Below are 15,022 nucleotides of genomic sequence, written 5' to 3'. Positions count from 1 at the left end.
CCGAGGTGTTAGAGATTGGTATCCGTGTCAGTCGCGCGCCAGAAGATCCAACTGAATGATATCGCCTAGTATATTAATCGTAAGGAACAGATTAAAATAAATTATTGAACTTTCTGAAGCCACCTAGGGGGTGAAGACAGGGTGGAGTCACTAAGCCCCCGTGACAAAGATGTTCAACAAGTACAAAATTATCGGAATCTGTTAACAACATGTAAGAAATAGTAATTATAATTCCTTGTTCCGGCGCCGTAAAAAGCCCTGCATTTACTTCTCATTGTGCCACACTTATCATTACACCGAAATAATTTATTATAGTTAATTCATTTTATCAGACACCACCCGAATTGACAGATGTGATGCATCGGGGCGTTATATTAGGCACTATTCATTGTAACTTTAAAAGCTGAGTCTAGTATAAATATGGTTATGATATTGAATCTACAAAGAGTCACTTGGGCGGACCTTCGTTCATCAAGCACGTCGTCTTCTCGTAGTGTTATCCGCCAATGATACTGCCAATACTTGCCGTATCACGATCAATATTCGCTGCACACACACAGAGTTGTCACTCTGCAATCTGAATGACGGTTTATCATGCCTTTTAGGGGTAATAATAATAACCCGTCCATTTCCGACCCATAGAATATCAAGCGGAAATGTCTTTAACATAGTACCTCTGATTGAAACTTTTTTAAGCGACCCACATCCGTTGAGATGGCTTTATCTGGTGGTCTTTGATACCTGATTCTGGATGCTTGATGCTGGTCCTTTAGATAGCTTACACTAAGCCTTAACCCTGACAGGTTCATTTGACGTAATACTACGCAACGGTACCGAAACCTGTAGCAGAAAAAACAGGTGAGAAACAACTACGAAGATAAGCGAAATATTATTGAACCCTGTCATGGTAGATGATATTTATTCTATCTATCATTTCGGTCGTGATCTAGAAAAAAATGCTTACATTTTCATAGCACTGTGAGGTGCTTGCTTTCCTAAAATATGCTAAATCGCTTTACAGCCCACTGTGGTGCCTTCGACCCGTTAGCTATAAACTCAGATTGCTAGGCTTCACTGTATTTCGCAGCATCGGTTCACTTGAGGGTCCTTTAAGACCAAACAACCTTGATCAGTACGAAAACAGGGTGAACCCTGATAATGTCCAAGGGATCATTTTGACCCGTACAACTCGGTCAAATGGGTATTTAGGTATTTCATCCAGAATAATATTGCACATGTCGGATACTACGACATCTTATATTGCGATAGGAATTTAAACGTATTTTCATCGAAACAGCAGCTGTGGTACAACCCCAATCCCCTAATGACAAAATGGTGGTACGTTTAACGTAAAATAAACTCGAAGGACGAATCCTATAATTTTAATCAATGTACACATGTATACTCAACACGAATGGTGACGGGTTACAGCTTCTGCACGCGTCTTATATAGAGAACTAGTTAGAAAATCGCAAGTTTTTATGTGCTTGTAAATATTAGATCAAGCTATAAGTATGCTGGTGTGGATCCCCTCTCGTAGCTAACCCACAGTAGTAGTATTAGATGTACTAAACTTAGAGCTAATTAAACCAACTGTGCTTTTTAACTTCCATTAGACTAGATAGATCGTTCCATTAGAGCGTATCGTAATCGCGATTGACTCATTTTGAGTTTGTTAGCATTGCTGTTGTTCCATTTGTTTGTAACGACATGCAACTGTAATGATAACTATCCATTTAATAGCAAGAACTCGGTGTGGTTTAACAGTTTTTCACTTCAAATCCGTATGAACTACCACGTTCATAGATATAACCTGTCTGTTCGAGGTGGTCATTAAACATCTACATTGTTAGTGGCCTGTCAAGCAGTTCCCTGGAAAACACCTAAGATGGCTAGACCAATTAAAACCTACGAGAATTAGAAATCGTGGAGTGCATCTGTGAGTGACGGAAGCTGAAGTATGCGAATATATAATATAACACGGGTATAAATAGATTCGACACACTTAAAAATATATCTTACTTCTCGATTTACTCCTGTAATTTATCAATGGATCACATTGTTACTATCATTTGTTTTATGATTACTGAGAATGCCGACTTTATAGTGAAAGGTAATTTATCAACGCTACAACGCCAAACCAATAAAGAAACAGATCTATTAGCTTGAGTCTTCAATTAGTTACATGGGCGATGTTGTTTTTCCATTGTCGGCTTTTCTAAAGGCCGCCTTAGTTCCATACCGGACATTATGAATTATGTCTGTTGATGCTGTAAACTGGAGAAGCATTTATGCTGACTGAGTAAAAAATAGAAACTACATAAAAAGATTTCAGTTTCAATAAATAATATGTTTTTCTTTTTATTTCATCGTATCATTTCATGTGATAAATATATTAGATAATATTAGTCCAAGAATGACGTCCCTAGCTCGCATCTATTTGTCCTCTTCAGTTAATCTCAATTAAGCAATCATTAATTAACCTGAACATGCCAATAACGTAGTCCTAGTCAACGTTCCTATTACGTAGGTGTATTATTAAACATAAACTAGCTGAGTCGTTTCACGATCGTATTTTTGCTACTTTGAGAGCGCTTGTTACTGCAATTCGTGGCCAGACATTAAAATGGAACGCGTAGCAGATCAGAGCTATCTGCTAATAGAAAGAGGCTTTTTTGCGTGCTCAGAAAGTTCTTCGACAGATTGCCATGTCGTCTAGAAGAGGGCATTCCCTCAGCTGGGCTGCAACGGTCGGTTCTAGCTCTGTGGCCACTTCTCACAATGGGGGAGTCTCGCAGGACTCGGCTTGTATAGTCACAACGCTTCGACAATAGCACGCAGGCACACAGGCCATCCTAAAGAAGTCTTTCTAACAACGCAGCCAATAAGCTAAAAAAACTTCCCATCGCAAATAACTCGAATAGTCCTGAAATAAGTAGAAAATATATGAAAATATTTCTTTTGGTAAAAAATAGTAATATCGCAAATTGTTAGTAACGTAAGGCAACGTCTAGCTTTAGATCGTCTTTCCTAGCCATCAGCTGATGAATCGTGCCCAGGTCTTACTTTGTACTTCCACCTAAATATGCAAATTATATGTATGACCCGAACAGCATCCACTACTAGCTTGCATATATGCGACATATATTTTGATGTGGCCACGAACCTCTCATGTCGGTCGTAGTCATCACGGAAGATGGAGGAATTAAATTGGTTTTGTTGTAAATCGGTTTGAGCTGATATTCCTCCAAGGCCACAATTTTCTCGAACGCTCCGAGTTCGAAAAGCTGTTCTGCAGAGCGTACACATATACAATTCTATTATCAGTACTTGCTGAAATCTTGAAGTATTTATAAATAATAAGCTATAATGCTGACCACAGATCTAATCAGATATTTGAAAAGACTAGATTTATTTTTATTTCAGAAAAAAGCATAAAGTATTTGGGCGTCAGGTACGCTTTAGGAAAACGACGACGAGACTCATTTCAGTCATAAACAACATAACCATGATTATAGAATAGAGAAGCATCTTGCTTCGAACGATAAGGCCATATTCGCTGTTCACTTCGTGCATTCCTACTCTCCAACTGACCAGCTTGAACATAAATTTATTTGATTTTTTTCAAAAAAATCTCGGTGTGCTACGACTGTTATTGCTACAATATGGTAGGTGGGCCATATAGCCAAGCTAAACTTGGTCACTATTTTCATTTAATACTCAACAATAGGCAAAGATGGTAATACCGAACTTTTCTGTCCACTCGGTAAGCCCTTCCTCCATTACCTCTTAGGTTTTATGTGCCTGCTGATATCGGTAGTGCATACCTAGGAAATGAACAACTGTACCTACTGTGTTAGTACCATTACTCATTTATTTCTTTATCCATCTACAAAAAAAATATATTACCGTATTTATAAATCGTTAACTTCAATTTCTTAAGGGTCGAGTCAGAGCCGATGGTACTAATCACTGGAACTTTCATTAAACACTTTTTTGAAATCGTTATCGCTGTAGATTTTAGGGGAAATAATTTGCTATACCCTAAACAAAACAACGATGTTCTAACTAACCATGTTTAACGAAACTAACTAATTATGTCAGGTCAAGATTACTTACTCCGATCGCATATTATAGTTAAAGATCTAAATAGGGTCGTTCTGTACTTCTAAAGTGGGCTAGATTGGTCTTCGGTGCCCCATTTGATTCCGGATCAGTCGCACCAGTAGAATAAGACAATAGTACTGATGAAACATCATTCTAGGTTATCCTTTCAATAGTCGACTTAAAGACTCCTGAGGAGTAGGTTAGTGGAACTTACATCATAAGCTTATAACAAAACTTATAAGCTGCTCTTCACAATGTAAAGCTACAAAAATAGTTTGTAGCAGCATTTGCAAATGAAGCTTGACAAATTGTTCTTTTTCCGTAGACTCGGCTATTGTCTGTGATTAGCTAAAAAATGTTCGTTTCTATTTAGGACGCGCCTTAATGGCTTGTAAGTGTTTCCGGCCAATTAATTGAGAAATAGAGGAAGACACGCTCCCTTCTCGAGAAATTTCTTACAACCAAAGTTACATAAGTATTATAAGTCGTACTAAAAAGATCTGTAAAGCGAATGATGGGTCGGCTGTTTAATACTTGGATAATCAGAGTTTCATCGTTAGTTCTCTTTAACTTTACTCTTCGGGCTGGTGCGTTTATTGGTCGGTTAAATGACGTTATAAAATCTAATGAGGCCAAGACTTCTGGTAACTATGCTGTTATGACTAGAACACAAAAGCTTGTTTCGTGTTTAAAAAAAAGGAAGAAATTAAATGAAATAATCTAGCGGAAACCCAAAATCAACCTGGGTATTGCTAAACTTCTTTCACGAACATTTGTATAAATAGATAAAATTGGATTAAGGAATGACTAGTCAGCATTGCTATGTGAATTCATCAGACTCCGAGGTGTGTTTGTGCGAAGAAAAGCGAGAACTGAACGCGTTGAAGTACTTACGATTAATACGAGTGACTTGATTTTGGATGGGGGAGCCTTTTTGAAGGGTTATAGACAAGCGTCCGGCATTGATATTGTCTTTTGCACGCTGAACAACTCCATTTTTCGGATCTGTGCCCACGTACCACTTCATTGTATAGTCCGCTGTTGGAGAGCAAACGTGATGCAAAAATTAAGGCTTTACTTCAGGATACACCAAAGCTTTACGAATCTTGCGGTATCCCGCACGATTCTAAGACAATTATTAACGACATCTGTGGATGCATGACAGCTTTTCATGATCCACAGTAGTTTTGGTATTGTCAAATGTGCTTTAGTTGTTGGCGATCGTTGCTGTTACGACTTAATGCTCGCTATGAAATCGGTGCGAAAGGACTTTTGTTGTAATATCTAACCGCTTAATTGAGCTGATGATGCTTTGCGTACGATTTTTTTTGGAATCATTTTCGATTCGGAATGCCGCAAAGCTTTAAACCCTTCAGTCTCTTTGGAAACTAGTGCTAAGGCCGTAACATGGGCGCACGTGGCCTCGTAGTTCCGTAAGCGGGGCTACAAGGACGAATGACTCCTGATTGAGGCTCCTGACTTCTGTTGTTTGCTATAGCAACATAATATTTCTTAAATGCCTGCCACAACGTTTTAGCAAATCTGCATAGCAACTTAGCCACACCCCGTTAAGACCAGTCGGACTATATTAACATGTAGCATACTATAACGCCCTATTTCAACAACGCCGCAATAACGTTAGTCATTAGTAGTGTTAAAATCGCGTTTAAGATTATTTTTATGCATCGCCATATATACGTCGCCTCATCATTATATCCAGCCATACTTCATTTAATATTTACCCCAGTTTACTTTCAGTTGAATAAACTGTGTCATCCCAATCCTTTAATGGTTACCGTTCTACAGATAAATAAAACACTAAGAGTAAATAGAAATAGTTATAAAAGCAAAATTTCTATAAGCGAAAAAACGTCAGCTCTCTATGTCCGTATTCAGTCGTCAGTGGGACTCGATTTGTTTGCTTCAATTTACAATGTTCAGCTTTTGATCAACTTACAGGACAAGAATACATGTTTTCGTTGTATAACCAGATCGATGCACTGTTCCACTTTGCTGCAGTAGGTGAGGTGCTTACGAGCGAGGTCCAGATAGCTGCTTCCACCCTCGGATTTAAGAATTGCTCGATATTTCGTGTCGTTCAAGACAGCTACTGCCATGCAATCACCCGAACATGTCGTTGACGTCGACGACCTCTTGCTTTGCTACAAAGAGGCAGCACGGAGAACAGATAAATTTGGACAAAACCAATTATATTAAATTTGATTCTAGTACCATGTCTATAGCTTTGTTCTGATTCTGATGACCACAGAAGTCAACTGATAGATACGGTCTTTTAGGTCCCCTCTAAATAGTTCGTTTGTGCTTCATGCCCGAGACAACGTAAGCGCGAAAGTTTTTACCAGAACGAGTAGGCCCGGTGCTATTTGGCAATTTAAAAGACTTCCAAGCTACGCACCAATAGCAGACGAAATTTGCTAATCAGATCGAAGACAACTTGAGTACATGGCAGTTTATACTAGAAAAAAAATGCGATACTTTTTATTCCTTCGGAGGGTGCATTTTATGAAAAAAAAATTCGTTGAAATGAATGCTACTTTTTGATAAATCAACGAATAATGTTATGAGTAGCGAAAGAGAATTTTTGATAATCGTGATTTGTTCCTTGGTTATGAATTCGATTGAAAATAGGACAAAGGAATAATCCTTAATAACATTGGTTCATCATACCCTTCTTTTGCCCTTCCCCTGAATAAGGGGGATGCCACTAAGGGCACGATTAGAGGGGTCACAAAAGTTTGTTTCAAGGTGTACTTTCGTCTGCTTTAATTTCATCGATAATCCAAAGTTCCAGTCGGTTTGTTCTTTAAAGGCACTTTAGGTAGTGAAACTAAACGATGAAAGCTTCTACTAAAACAAACCTTAACAATCAATTCCGAATTACAAACCTGACTAAGAATCGCTTCTAAAGCCTGAAAAGTATCGATGACAGGCGTTGTACGCGGGTGTTGACGAAACGATGTAAGGACGCCTGAATAAAACATAGAAATCAGGTAGCTACCTAGCAGCCAGGCGGCCAAGAGTATATATATCGGTAGAACACGATGGAACTGTCGCGGTATAACGGGCAATCGGGCTGTCATTGGCTGCGACATATAGAACAGGTTGTATGAAAACCTGTAATAATACATCAGCAACAATAGTATTAAGACCAAACTCGTACTTACCAATATTGTTGGCATTTCTCTAGCATTCACCAGCTATGACATGCTGCAGATAAAAGAGCCATTGAAGCCGCATAGGTTTGCGACACAATTAGTGAACCAAAGTATTTGCAATGCATCATGCAAGTAATGAAGTTCGATACCTTATTATACGCTATTACCTAAAAGGTTTTAGTCCAATATAATGCTAGCGCAGTTTTGCATAAACATCTAAAATTGCATAAAAATCGAAAATTAAAACATCTAAAATAGGCTTTTTTGAATTTGTATTCGTATCAAATGACTAACATCTCGTACGGCAAAAATAATTCTTGGAAAATGCATATGTGCATTAATGGGAAAATAAAGTTTGAAACTGACCAAGTTTTGCCGAACTTTAATTTTACGAATATAGCCATGATGCTGGAAACTCCAATAATCATGGCGATAACACAGGCCCAAACATCAGGTTTAAATGGCATCCAGATCGTTTTAAGCGAGCCAAACTCCATAATTGCCGGTGGCGCAAAAAACGTTAGCTGATCAAAGCGGTAATACGACGAAGCAAAGGTGATGGCATCCTGCAACAAACTCCAATTTATTAAACAAATGAAACAAGCATAATTTAATAGGCCGAATGATTGAACTCACTGAAACTCTGTCACGATTCAATCACAACACAGGGATAGCCCCTTCTGAAGCACCTACCTGAAGGTCCTCCGATGGAAAAACACTAACTACGTTGATATCAAAGAGACGTTGCTGAAGATCACCAATGAGACCTGTAAAGCAGTCACACATTAGGAGTAGCCAATGGAACATGCAACGCCAAAGATATAGAGCACTGTTAAATAAATTATTTACTTGGTCACATTTTTAATGCAACCTATGAAAGCAAATTTATTGTATTGCATCAGTAGGTTCGCCATAATATCCCAGCAACTCGCTTCTGCGAACGTTTATTTTAGTCAGCCAATAATCGATTAATACAAGTAATTAAAATAAAGCCCTAGAGTAGGAGATAAGAATGAAAAAAAATGTGCGTCCACTATCATCTAAGTTTTTTACTTTTTTCTTCGGCTCTACTTTTCTTTCTTAATTTGCTATACCAGTATAGAAACGTCCCAACAACATTCCTACTCGCATGAATAGCGAAACGCAGACATAAGCTTTTCTATGAGGTTGATTCTGCCTGCGATTGGAATACTAGAGGTACAGCTTGCTAAAATCGTTTAGAATCATATAGACGCTGGTTTTTAAAAATGTCGTTTAGTCGTGGAAGTAACCTGTACCGTTGTATTTTCCCTGGTGCAGATAGAACGATTTTTCACGTTCGTGAAAGTCGTAATCTTCAGTTTTCAGTCTTCTACCGAAAAATCCGCTTGAACTAAAATTGAAGTGGAGTTCTACTTTCCGTGCGAGAGCGCTGAGTATCTCTTTTTGAGGATTTTCCTCACAGTAGTCAGTCAAAGGATAGCCCTGGCTCCTATTCAACAAGCCGCATAGAACCTGACAGAAAATTAATAATACGAGTTGTTGTGTTAACGATTTTACTGGGAGTTCTTAGATTTTGTTCACCCGGACGAAATTGCTTCACACAGTCGTTTTCCATGTTCCAATTAGCAAAGTTTTGCCACTTCGCTTCATGTTAAAGATTGGAGCATCAATGTCAAAGTATCTGCAGATTCTCCTCTGTGCTTGTTTACTGTACAACCGTGTGCATTTACAGTTATGTTATGCATTTGCATGTTCTTACGTTCGAAGCCAACTTGTTCAAACGTTTCCCTAAGTTATCGACATCTTGTAGGAGCTTACATATTTAAAGGACTATCCCTCCATTTTGGAGTCTGCATTTCATTGAGGCCATCTTATCTGTAGGATCTATGAAGTTGTTGATTATGCAATCAAATCCAGCAATGCTTGACGGCGATTACAGGCACTAAACTCAAAAATAATGGTTTCATTAGAGCACCTTTGGCGAAGCACTTACCCTTGTTACATTTATGCTGCGTCGAAACGTAAACACATATAGATCTGTCATATAGGTTATTCTCAGTTAGGGCGCAAATCATGCTCATTTGATAGAAGATTTCTCTAAATCAATATTGACCTGAAGGTGTTTGAGCTGAGCGAAATTGATCTCGTGCTTGAAAATGCTCGTATCGACTTCTCGTGGATTTCGAAGGGCGCTTATGGTCGGACTTTCGATATCCATAAATATTATACGGCCTCCGCAGCGCCGAATTTCATCCATTGGTTCTGCTAGAATGAACGGTGCGCTTCCGTTTATATTTACATAGATCACACCGCATATTGTTTGGATCTGAGAGAAGACGTGTAGAGAAAGGACGCACGGGATTAATGCATTGGGTTACTATTATCTGAAAAGTACTCTACATCTAACGATTGAAAAAACGGATGATGAAGTAGAATTACGTAATATCTGAATGAAATTACTGTAAAAAAATACTAACAGTATTCAATTTCCTTTAAAGACCGAGATGTTTTTAAAATTTTGTTTTCTAATGCAGTTCTTAGGGATAGTTATGTAAGCTGTAGATATGGTCGATTGAGAACTGTTAATAAACGGATATAGCTGAAACCATATTTTGATCGTTTTTTATTTTACTGTTTTTTTGATTTATTTTTATTTTAATCTTCGCAAGAAACAATACCTAATATTTATTATTCTTCAAAAATTCTAAGATTATCTGTTACCCTTTTCATGACATGCTGCCAATTCCAAAAGATCCACCGTACGTTTCCGAACTCTCTTACTTCTTCTTTAAAGATCTCCATTAGGTCGTCTAGGGTATCAGCTCGATCTCTAGCAGTGATCGTATTATTGGACTTGAGGTTGTCCTTTCCATCATCCCAACATAACAAAAAAATATCATACCTCCATGCGACAAATGTGAATGTGTTTGTTAGGCTAGCACCATTACAATATCATCTGATCTGTTATTATATTTATTGATCTTAGTCGTTTCAGCTCAGTATCTCACCGTATTATAATAATTGAATGGCTTGCAATGGGATTTAATATACGTGGCAGATGTATATTTGAGGTACAAATATGGCACATACCACATGTCGCCTGTTGTTGAAAGCCGTTGCAATATCCGGGTAGTCATAAACGTGCTAAGGGGAACGGTATCTATCTGCACCAGACTGTATGCTCTCTCGGCCTTCTTAAGAACGTTCTGGATAGCGAACTCGTATCTGCATTTGAATAGGCATTGGAATAATGGAACGTGAATGGGCTATTTAAATGAGCTAGGATTGAAATATTAATCAATACGACGATAATACAATGTTCAGCCTTTGCAAAAAAAGTACCACCCAAATTGTGGCATATCTCCGGCGGTAAGTCCCTGCATTGCACTGGCGTGAATTTCACTCTTTCTTTATCTAGGATTAATTACTAAATATAATATCCATAATGCATACACGTCGCTTTGCTCTTCAAACAATTGTGGCTTAAAAAGCATGTGCCTTGGTACTAATGCTTGACTAGTGTTGTAATAAAAACTACTATATGCCCAAAAGTTTCTAAAATTGATCGAGAGTAAATTTAAAAACAAAAGCTTAAGGCTATTGAAAATTCACGACCTTCTGTTTATGAGGCCGTTACTTAACGACTGCTAGTTCTAATGCTTCAGATACGGACTATAGACTATATGAAAGACCTCTGAGGCTTTTATGCTATATGTCAATTACAGAATACGAGGGAGAAACGATTTTTCTATATTTATCACTTAGAAAGACATAACATGGCTGGGAATGATGCTATGTGAAAGAGGTGGAATAAGCATTTCTGTATTTATGTATGTAATGTTTTTAACTCTATTGGCAGAACAATGTTATCACCCAGTTAATCATGAAGCAGGTTGCGAGATTCGGAAAAATAACGCTAATTGTCACAATATTTAGCGATTATTTGAAGTGTGATAGCAAGCTTCGAGGCGTACCTACAGATAGTGTTGATTACAAATACCTATTAAAGATCGTCATAAAGGGAAATCATTGATAGCTTATCTACAGACGCATGACGTATAACGAACGTTTTTCTATTTACTGGTTTAATTATCTTATGATTTTCTAGTGTGTGCGCCCTTGGAACATTGTTAAGCTAACTAAAACGAAATATATCATAAAGTCAGTCATCAGTTCTCTCACATACTTTGCCACCTCAGCGTTCTGGACGAAGTGGACACCTAATCCAGTGGATATCCAACAACATTAGCCCAGTGTTATTATTTTTTAAATGCACATCAAAATGCTAGCGTATTGCATCACTTTATTATCTACTAAGATACGGAAACTTTGTAACTTAGATAACTTAAGCATAAAAAAAGTACTTATACAATCCTGCATGCTTTTGTTTGGCTGACATGAAATTCTTTAGTGCTGAGTTCGGTTCTAAAAAGCCGGTTCGCTGCATCTCGACCGCGATTATATTAAAAAAGGACTATAAACTGTCTGAGTCATAGAGCATCCGAAGCTTTTAAGCTAACATAGAAATCTACCCAAATTTATTTGGTGCTATCTTCCAGCACCAACAAAATATCTCCAGCGAGTCGATAAGACATTTTTTCATGCTTTTGTTCGCTATTCTTAAACAATTTAAGAGAATTAGAATTACTTTTTTTTTATATAGTTGACATATTAGCACCTGTTTTGAGAGCGCTAGTACAATTGCGTGCTACAAGTCATATTGTGAAAATGTTGGTATTTAACGTATCCCCAGCCAGTACGGCGTTACAGTGAACTTTCTTGCAGATATAGTTTTTTACCGTTAGTCTGCTGTATAAGCCTAAATTTATATCGCGTGTTTTTTTAAAGTTGAAATTAAATAATTGACCAGAAAAGTGCAAATGTTGTGAATAAAGTGCTTTTACTCTGTGCTTACGCTCACATATATAATTTACCTGAAATAATCCTTGTTGACGCAGTTAATGACGAATGTAAGATTAGTAGAGTTCATCATATTATTGAGCACATGAAAGACACGATCGGCATAAAGGTTAGCTTCATTAAGACGTGTTTGTTGAAAAAAGACGCTCTGTACTCCACTGTCACCTATGGGAGACTTCGCGGCGAGAACTACAAAGTCAGTCGTCCATGAGACCATAACAATGGCCACTACCATGAGCCAGCACTCACTGGAAGTTTTTGATGCAATAAAGTGCAAGCTCTGCATTTTTAGAAATGCTCATTGGTTCGCTGCTCACGCTTGTGCGCGAATCGTTTCAGCAATATCACGTAGAAATAGTCGGTAATCAGCAAATCCACACGGATTCTGCGAACCGCCTATGGCTGTCATTGTCGTCTGTGCTATTTGGATACTTGTCTTTAAGATTCCAGAATTTGTTGAGCGCAGTTTAACTCGGAACCGTACCTGTAAAACTCATGATATCATCAAAAAACCTACCCAATAGGTTTTTTATCTGCTGCTACAGGTTTTTGGACATCAATAAGTGCTTTACTGAAAATTGCATAACCCTGCATGCGAATTTTCTCAGGCATAGATCCTCGGCCTAACTTTGGTGCAGCTTAAGTCGAGCAGACGTCTTTAGAATTCGTACAATCGAACTGGCCACACCAAACCACAGATTAAATAGTAAAGTAAAGGGTTCGTTGGAGAGCATTTCATTGTTTGGGCAGCTACCGTATAATTAATTGAGCGCATTGGAGCGAAAAGTATCAACTCTGGTTACGATACGGTCTGAAGCATCGATATGATTAAACCCGACCAACTTCTAATTACAGAGTGCGATTGTGGTTGTACATAGACTTTCAAAATTATAGCAGTTCGTGGGATATACAGATTCAAACATATCAATAATTTTGGTCTGCCACGAACGTGAATGGCAGTTCCATGAAGCTGCCATCTGTCTATCCGTATTGACATTGTTAGTAGATAACAATGTTCTTTTTGTCGAAGCGACAAGTGAGCCTAGTGCTCAAAGGGGACACGAATCCCACAACAGGTACGTCTTTATTGAACGACGCAGCGCAGTCGAAACGTGCCGCCAAGGTCAGCATACATTAGCAATGAGAATCTCTTTATAGGATTAGCTAGTAGCACAACATAAATCTACACACAGTTCTAGTTCACCGGAGGGCGCATGTGTTATTTTGAACTTAACGCTTCCGTTCTTCTTCCGTAAATTCCAACCTTCATTAATACATTGGTAACTGTCTCTATTCAACAGACATCTTTGATGTAGACCCATCTAAGGCGGTCGGTAAGGGAGAAAGGTTGAACATTAGCGATGATTGAAGAGCCAAGATTGGGCAGCTTTTTTCCACTGTAAAGCTTCTTATAGCTCATAGCGCTATGGAGAGTAACGTCTAGTAATAATAGTAATGAAGGATGAATACAAAAGGTAATGGGATAATGCGTGCATATGGGTGGAACGGGGATAGTGAAGGGTTTTGTGAGTGAAGGATTGCTTTGTGGCGAGTCACTCCATCCTAGCGGGTCGATTAGCAAAATGGCCAAATCAATATAAAGGTTATTATTATAGCCGAAGTCGCTTCCTGCGCTAAAGTGGTCATTCACAAGCTCAGGAAACAACATTAGTTTGTTGCGTGGAGAAACGTTCAGCTCAACAGCGGCGAAGGCTTGTTGTATACTATGGTGACCTAAGGCAGGGGATAATTAGAATGAATTTTATTTTCTCGCAAAAAAATTATTTTTGGAAAACTTCTATACAATGCTAATGATTTTCGAGTTGAGCAATGTAACCAGATTTGCAGAACAATGGCGTCCTCCATTTTAATTGTATCCTTTCTTGTAACGGCAGCCTAAAAACACTGACGAGCGGATTTCAAGACGTGTTCTTTCAAGCGTACCCCAACTCTTGCTGTATATCCAATGATGACCATGGAACTTCGACAGCGTATCGTTTTTTGTACACAGGGCTTTTTGAAAAATTATTTATCACAAACGAAACACAGTATAAAGAAGCATTTTGTTAATGACCGCCCTGTTTTTCATATCGCTTTTAATAGCGTGGAATACGTTCCACCTGTCTAGATGTTGTTATGCAGCTGATTATTAAACATCAGTATCGTCATGGCTGGTATCGTTATAGTACAAGATTTAAAGAGATACTCCTATATAATTGAATGTTCTGTGTGATGATGATAATAATAACAATAGCAATAACTACTGTTACTACAGTATCTATTATGACGATTTAAGTATGATTAGCGCTCATCGAAATAGATCGAGTCTCGATTTTCGTAAAACTCAGCTTAAAGCGATACAAGTGACCAAGCAGAAAACGTTCAGTTTCAGAATCTCAACAGTTGTTAGATCTAACATGAAACAATGTTAGATATAACAAGAGTTTTAGCCCGATTTGACAGATGAATTTAAACACTATGTTTATTTAAAAATAAGGATAAAAATACTGTTTTGATTTTAAATTAAGAACTTGTTAGTTTAGTTAGAAAGTCGCTCAAATATGTTTATATTCCAAATAACAGGACATGTAAAATTATGTTAGTGTGTTTTTACATAATTAGTTCCACTGGATACAGCGTAGGTGCATGTGATAAACATCTGATTGTTTTAAGCGCAACAACCCATTGGCTCCGACGAAAGATGTTTTAAGCAACGCGTTTCTCCAGTATAATATTCTTCGTGAAGAGTATCATATGGCAAAAGTTTGCTTGCAGTATTATTCTTACTGAACTTTAATGAAATGTTGTCCAAATAAACTCCAAATAATGTTAAATAA

At 38.0% G+C, this 15,022-nt stretch overlaps 1 protein-coding gene across 2 annotated transcripts; it reads right to left on the bottom strand.

Moving 5' to 3' along the window:
* Positions 1-2,329: 2,329 nt before the first annotated feature.
* LOC111247292 (uncharacterized) lies at positions 2,330-14,963 on the bottom strand. Of its 2 annotated transcripts, XM_086985334.1 has the most exons (12): positions 12,200-14,963; positions 10,356-10,490; positions 9,987-10,167; positions 9,379-9,591; positions 8,561-8,777; positions 7,977-8,050; positions 7,650-7,849; positions 7,014-7,242; positions 6,065-6,269; positions 5,002-5,145; positions 3,167-3,292; positions 2,330-2,926 (listed from the first exon to the last, which is right to left on the bottom strand). In XM_086985334.1, the coding sequence occupies exons 1-12, from the start codon at positions 12,469-12,471 to the stop codon at positions 2,856-2,858; spliced, it is 2,067 nt and encodes a 688-aa protein (XP_086841460.1). In that variant the 5' UTR covers positions 12,472-14,963; the 3' UTR covers positions 2,330-2,855. The 2 variants fall into 2 exon arrangements, with proteins under 2 accessions (XP_086841460.1, XP_086841461.1); XM_086985335.1 differs by lacking the exon at positions 12,200-14,963 and having other exon boundaries at positions 9,987-10,130; positions 10,356-10,805.
* Between the last annotated feature and the right edge of the window lie 59 nt (positions 14,964-15,022).

Source organism: Varroa destructor, unplaced genomic scaffold (genome assembly GCF_002443255.2).
Source record: "Varroa destructor unplaced genomic scaffold, Vdes_3.0 BEIS01000003.1, whole genome shotgun sequence".
NCBI classification, from domain to species: Eukaryota; Metazoa; Arthropoda; class Arachnida; order Mesostigmata; family Varroidae; genus Varroa; species Varroa destructor.
This window is presented reverse-complemented; position numbering and strand designations above follow the sequence as displayed.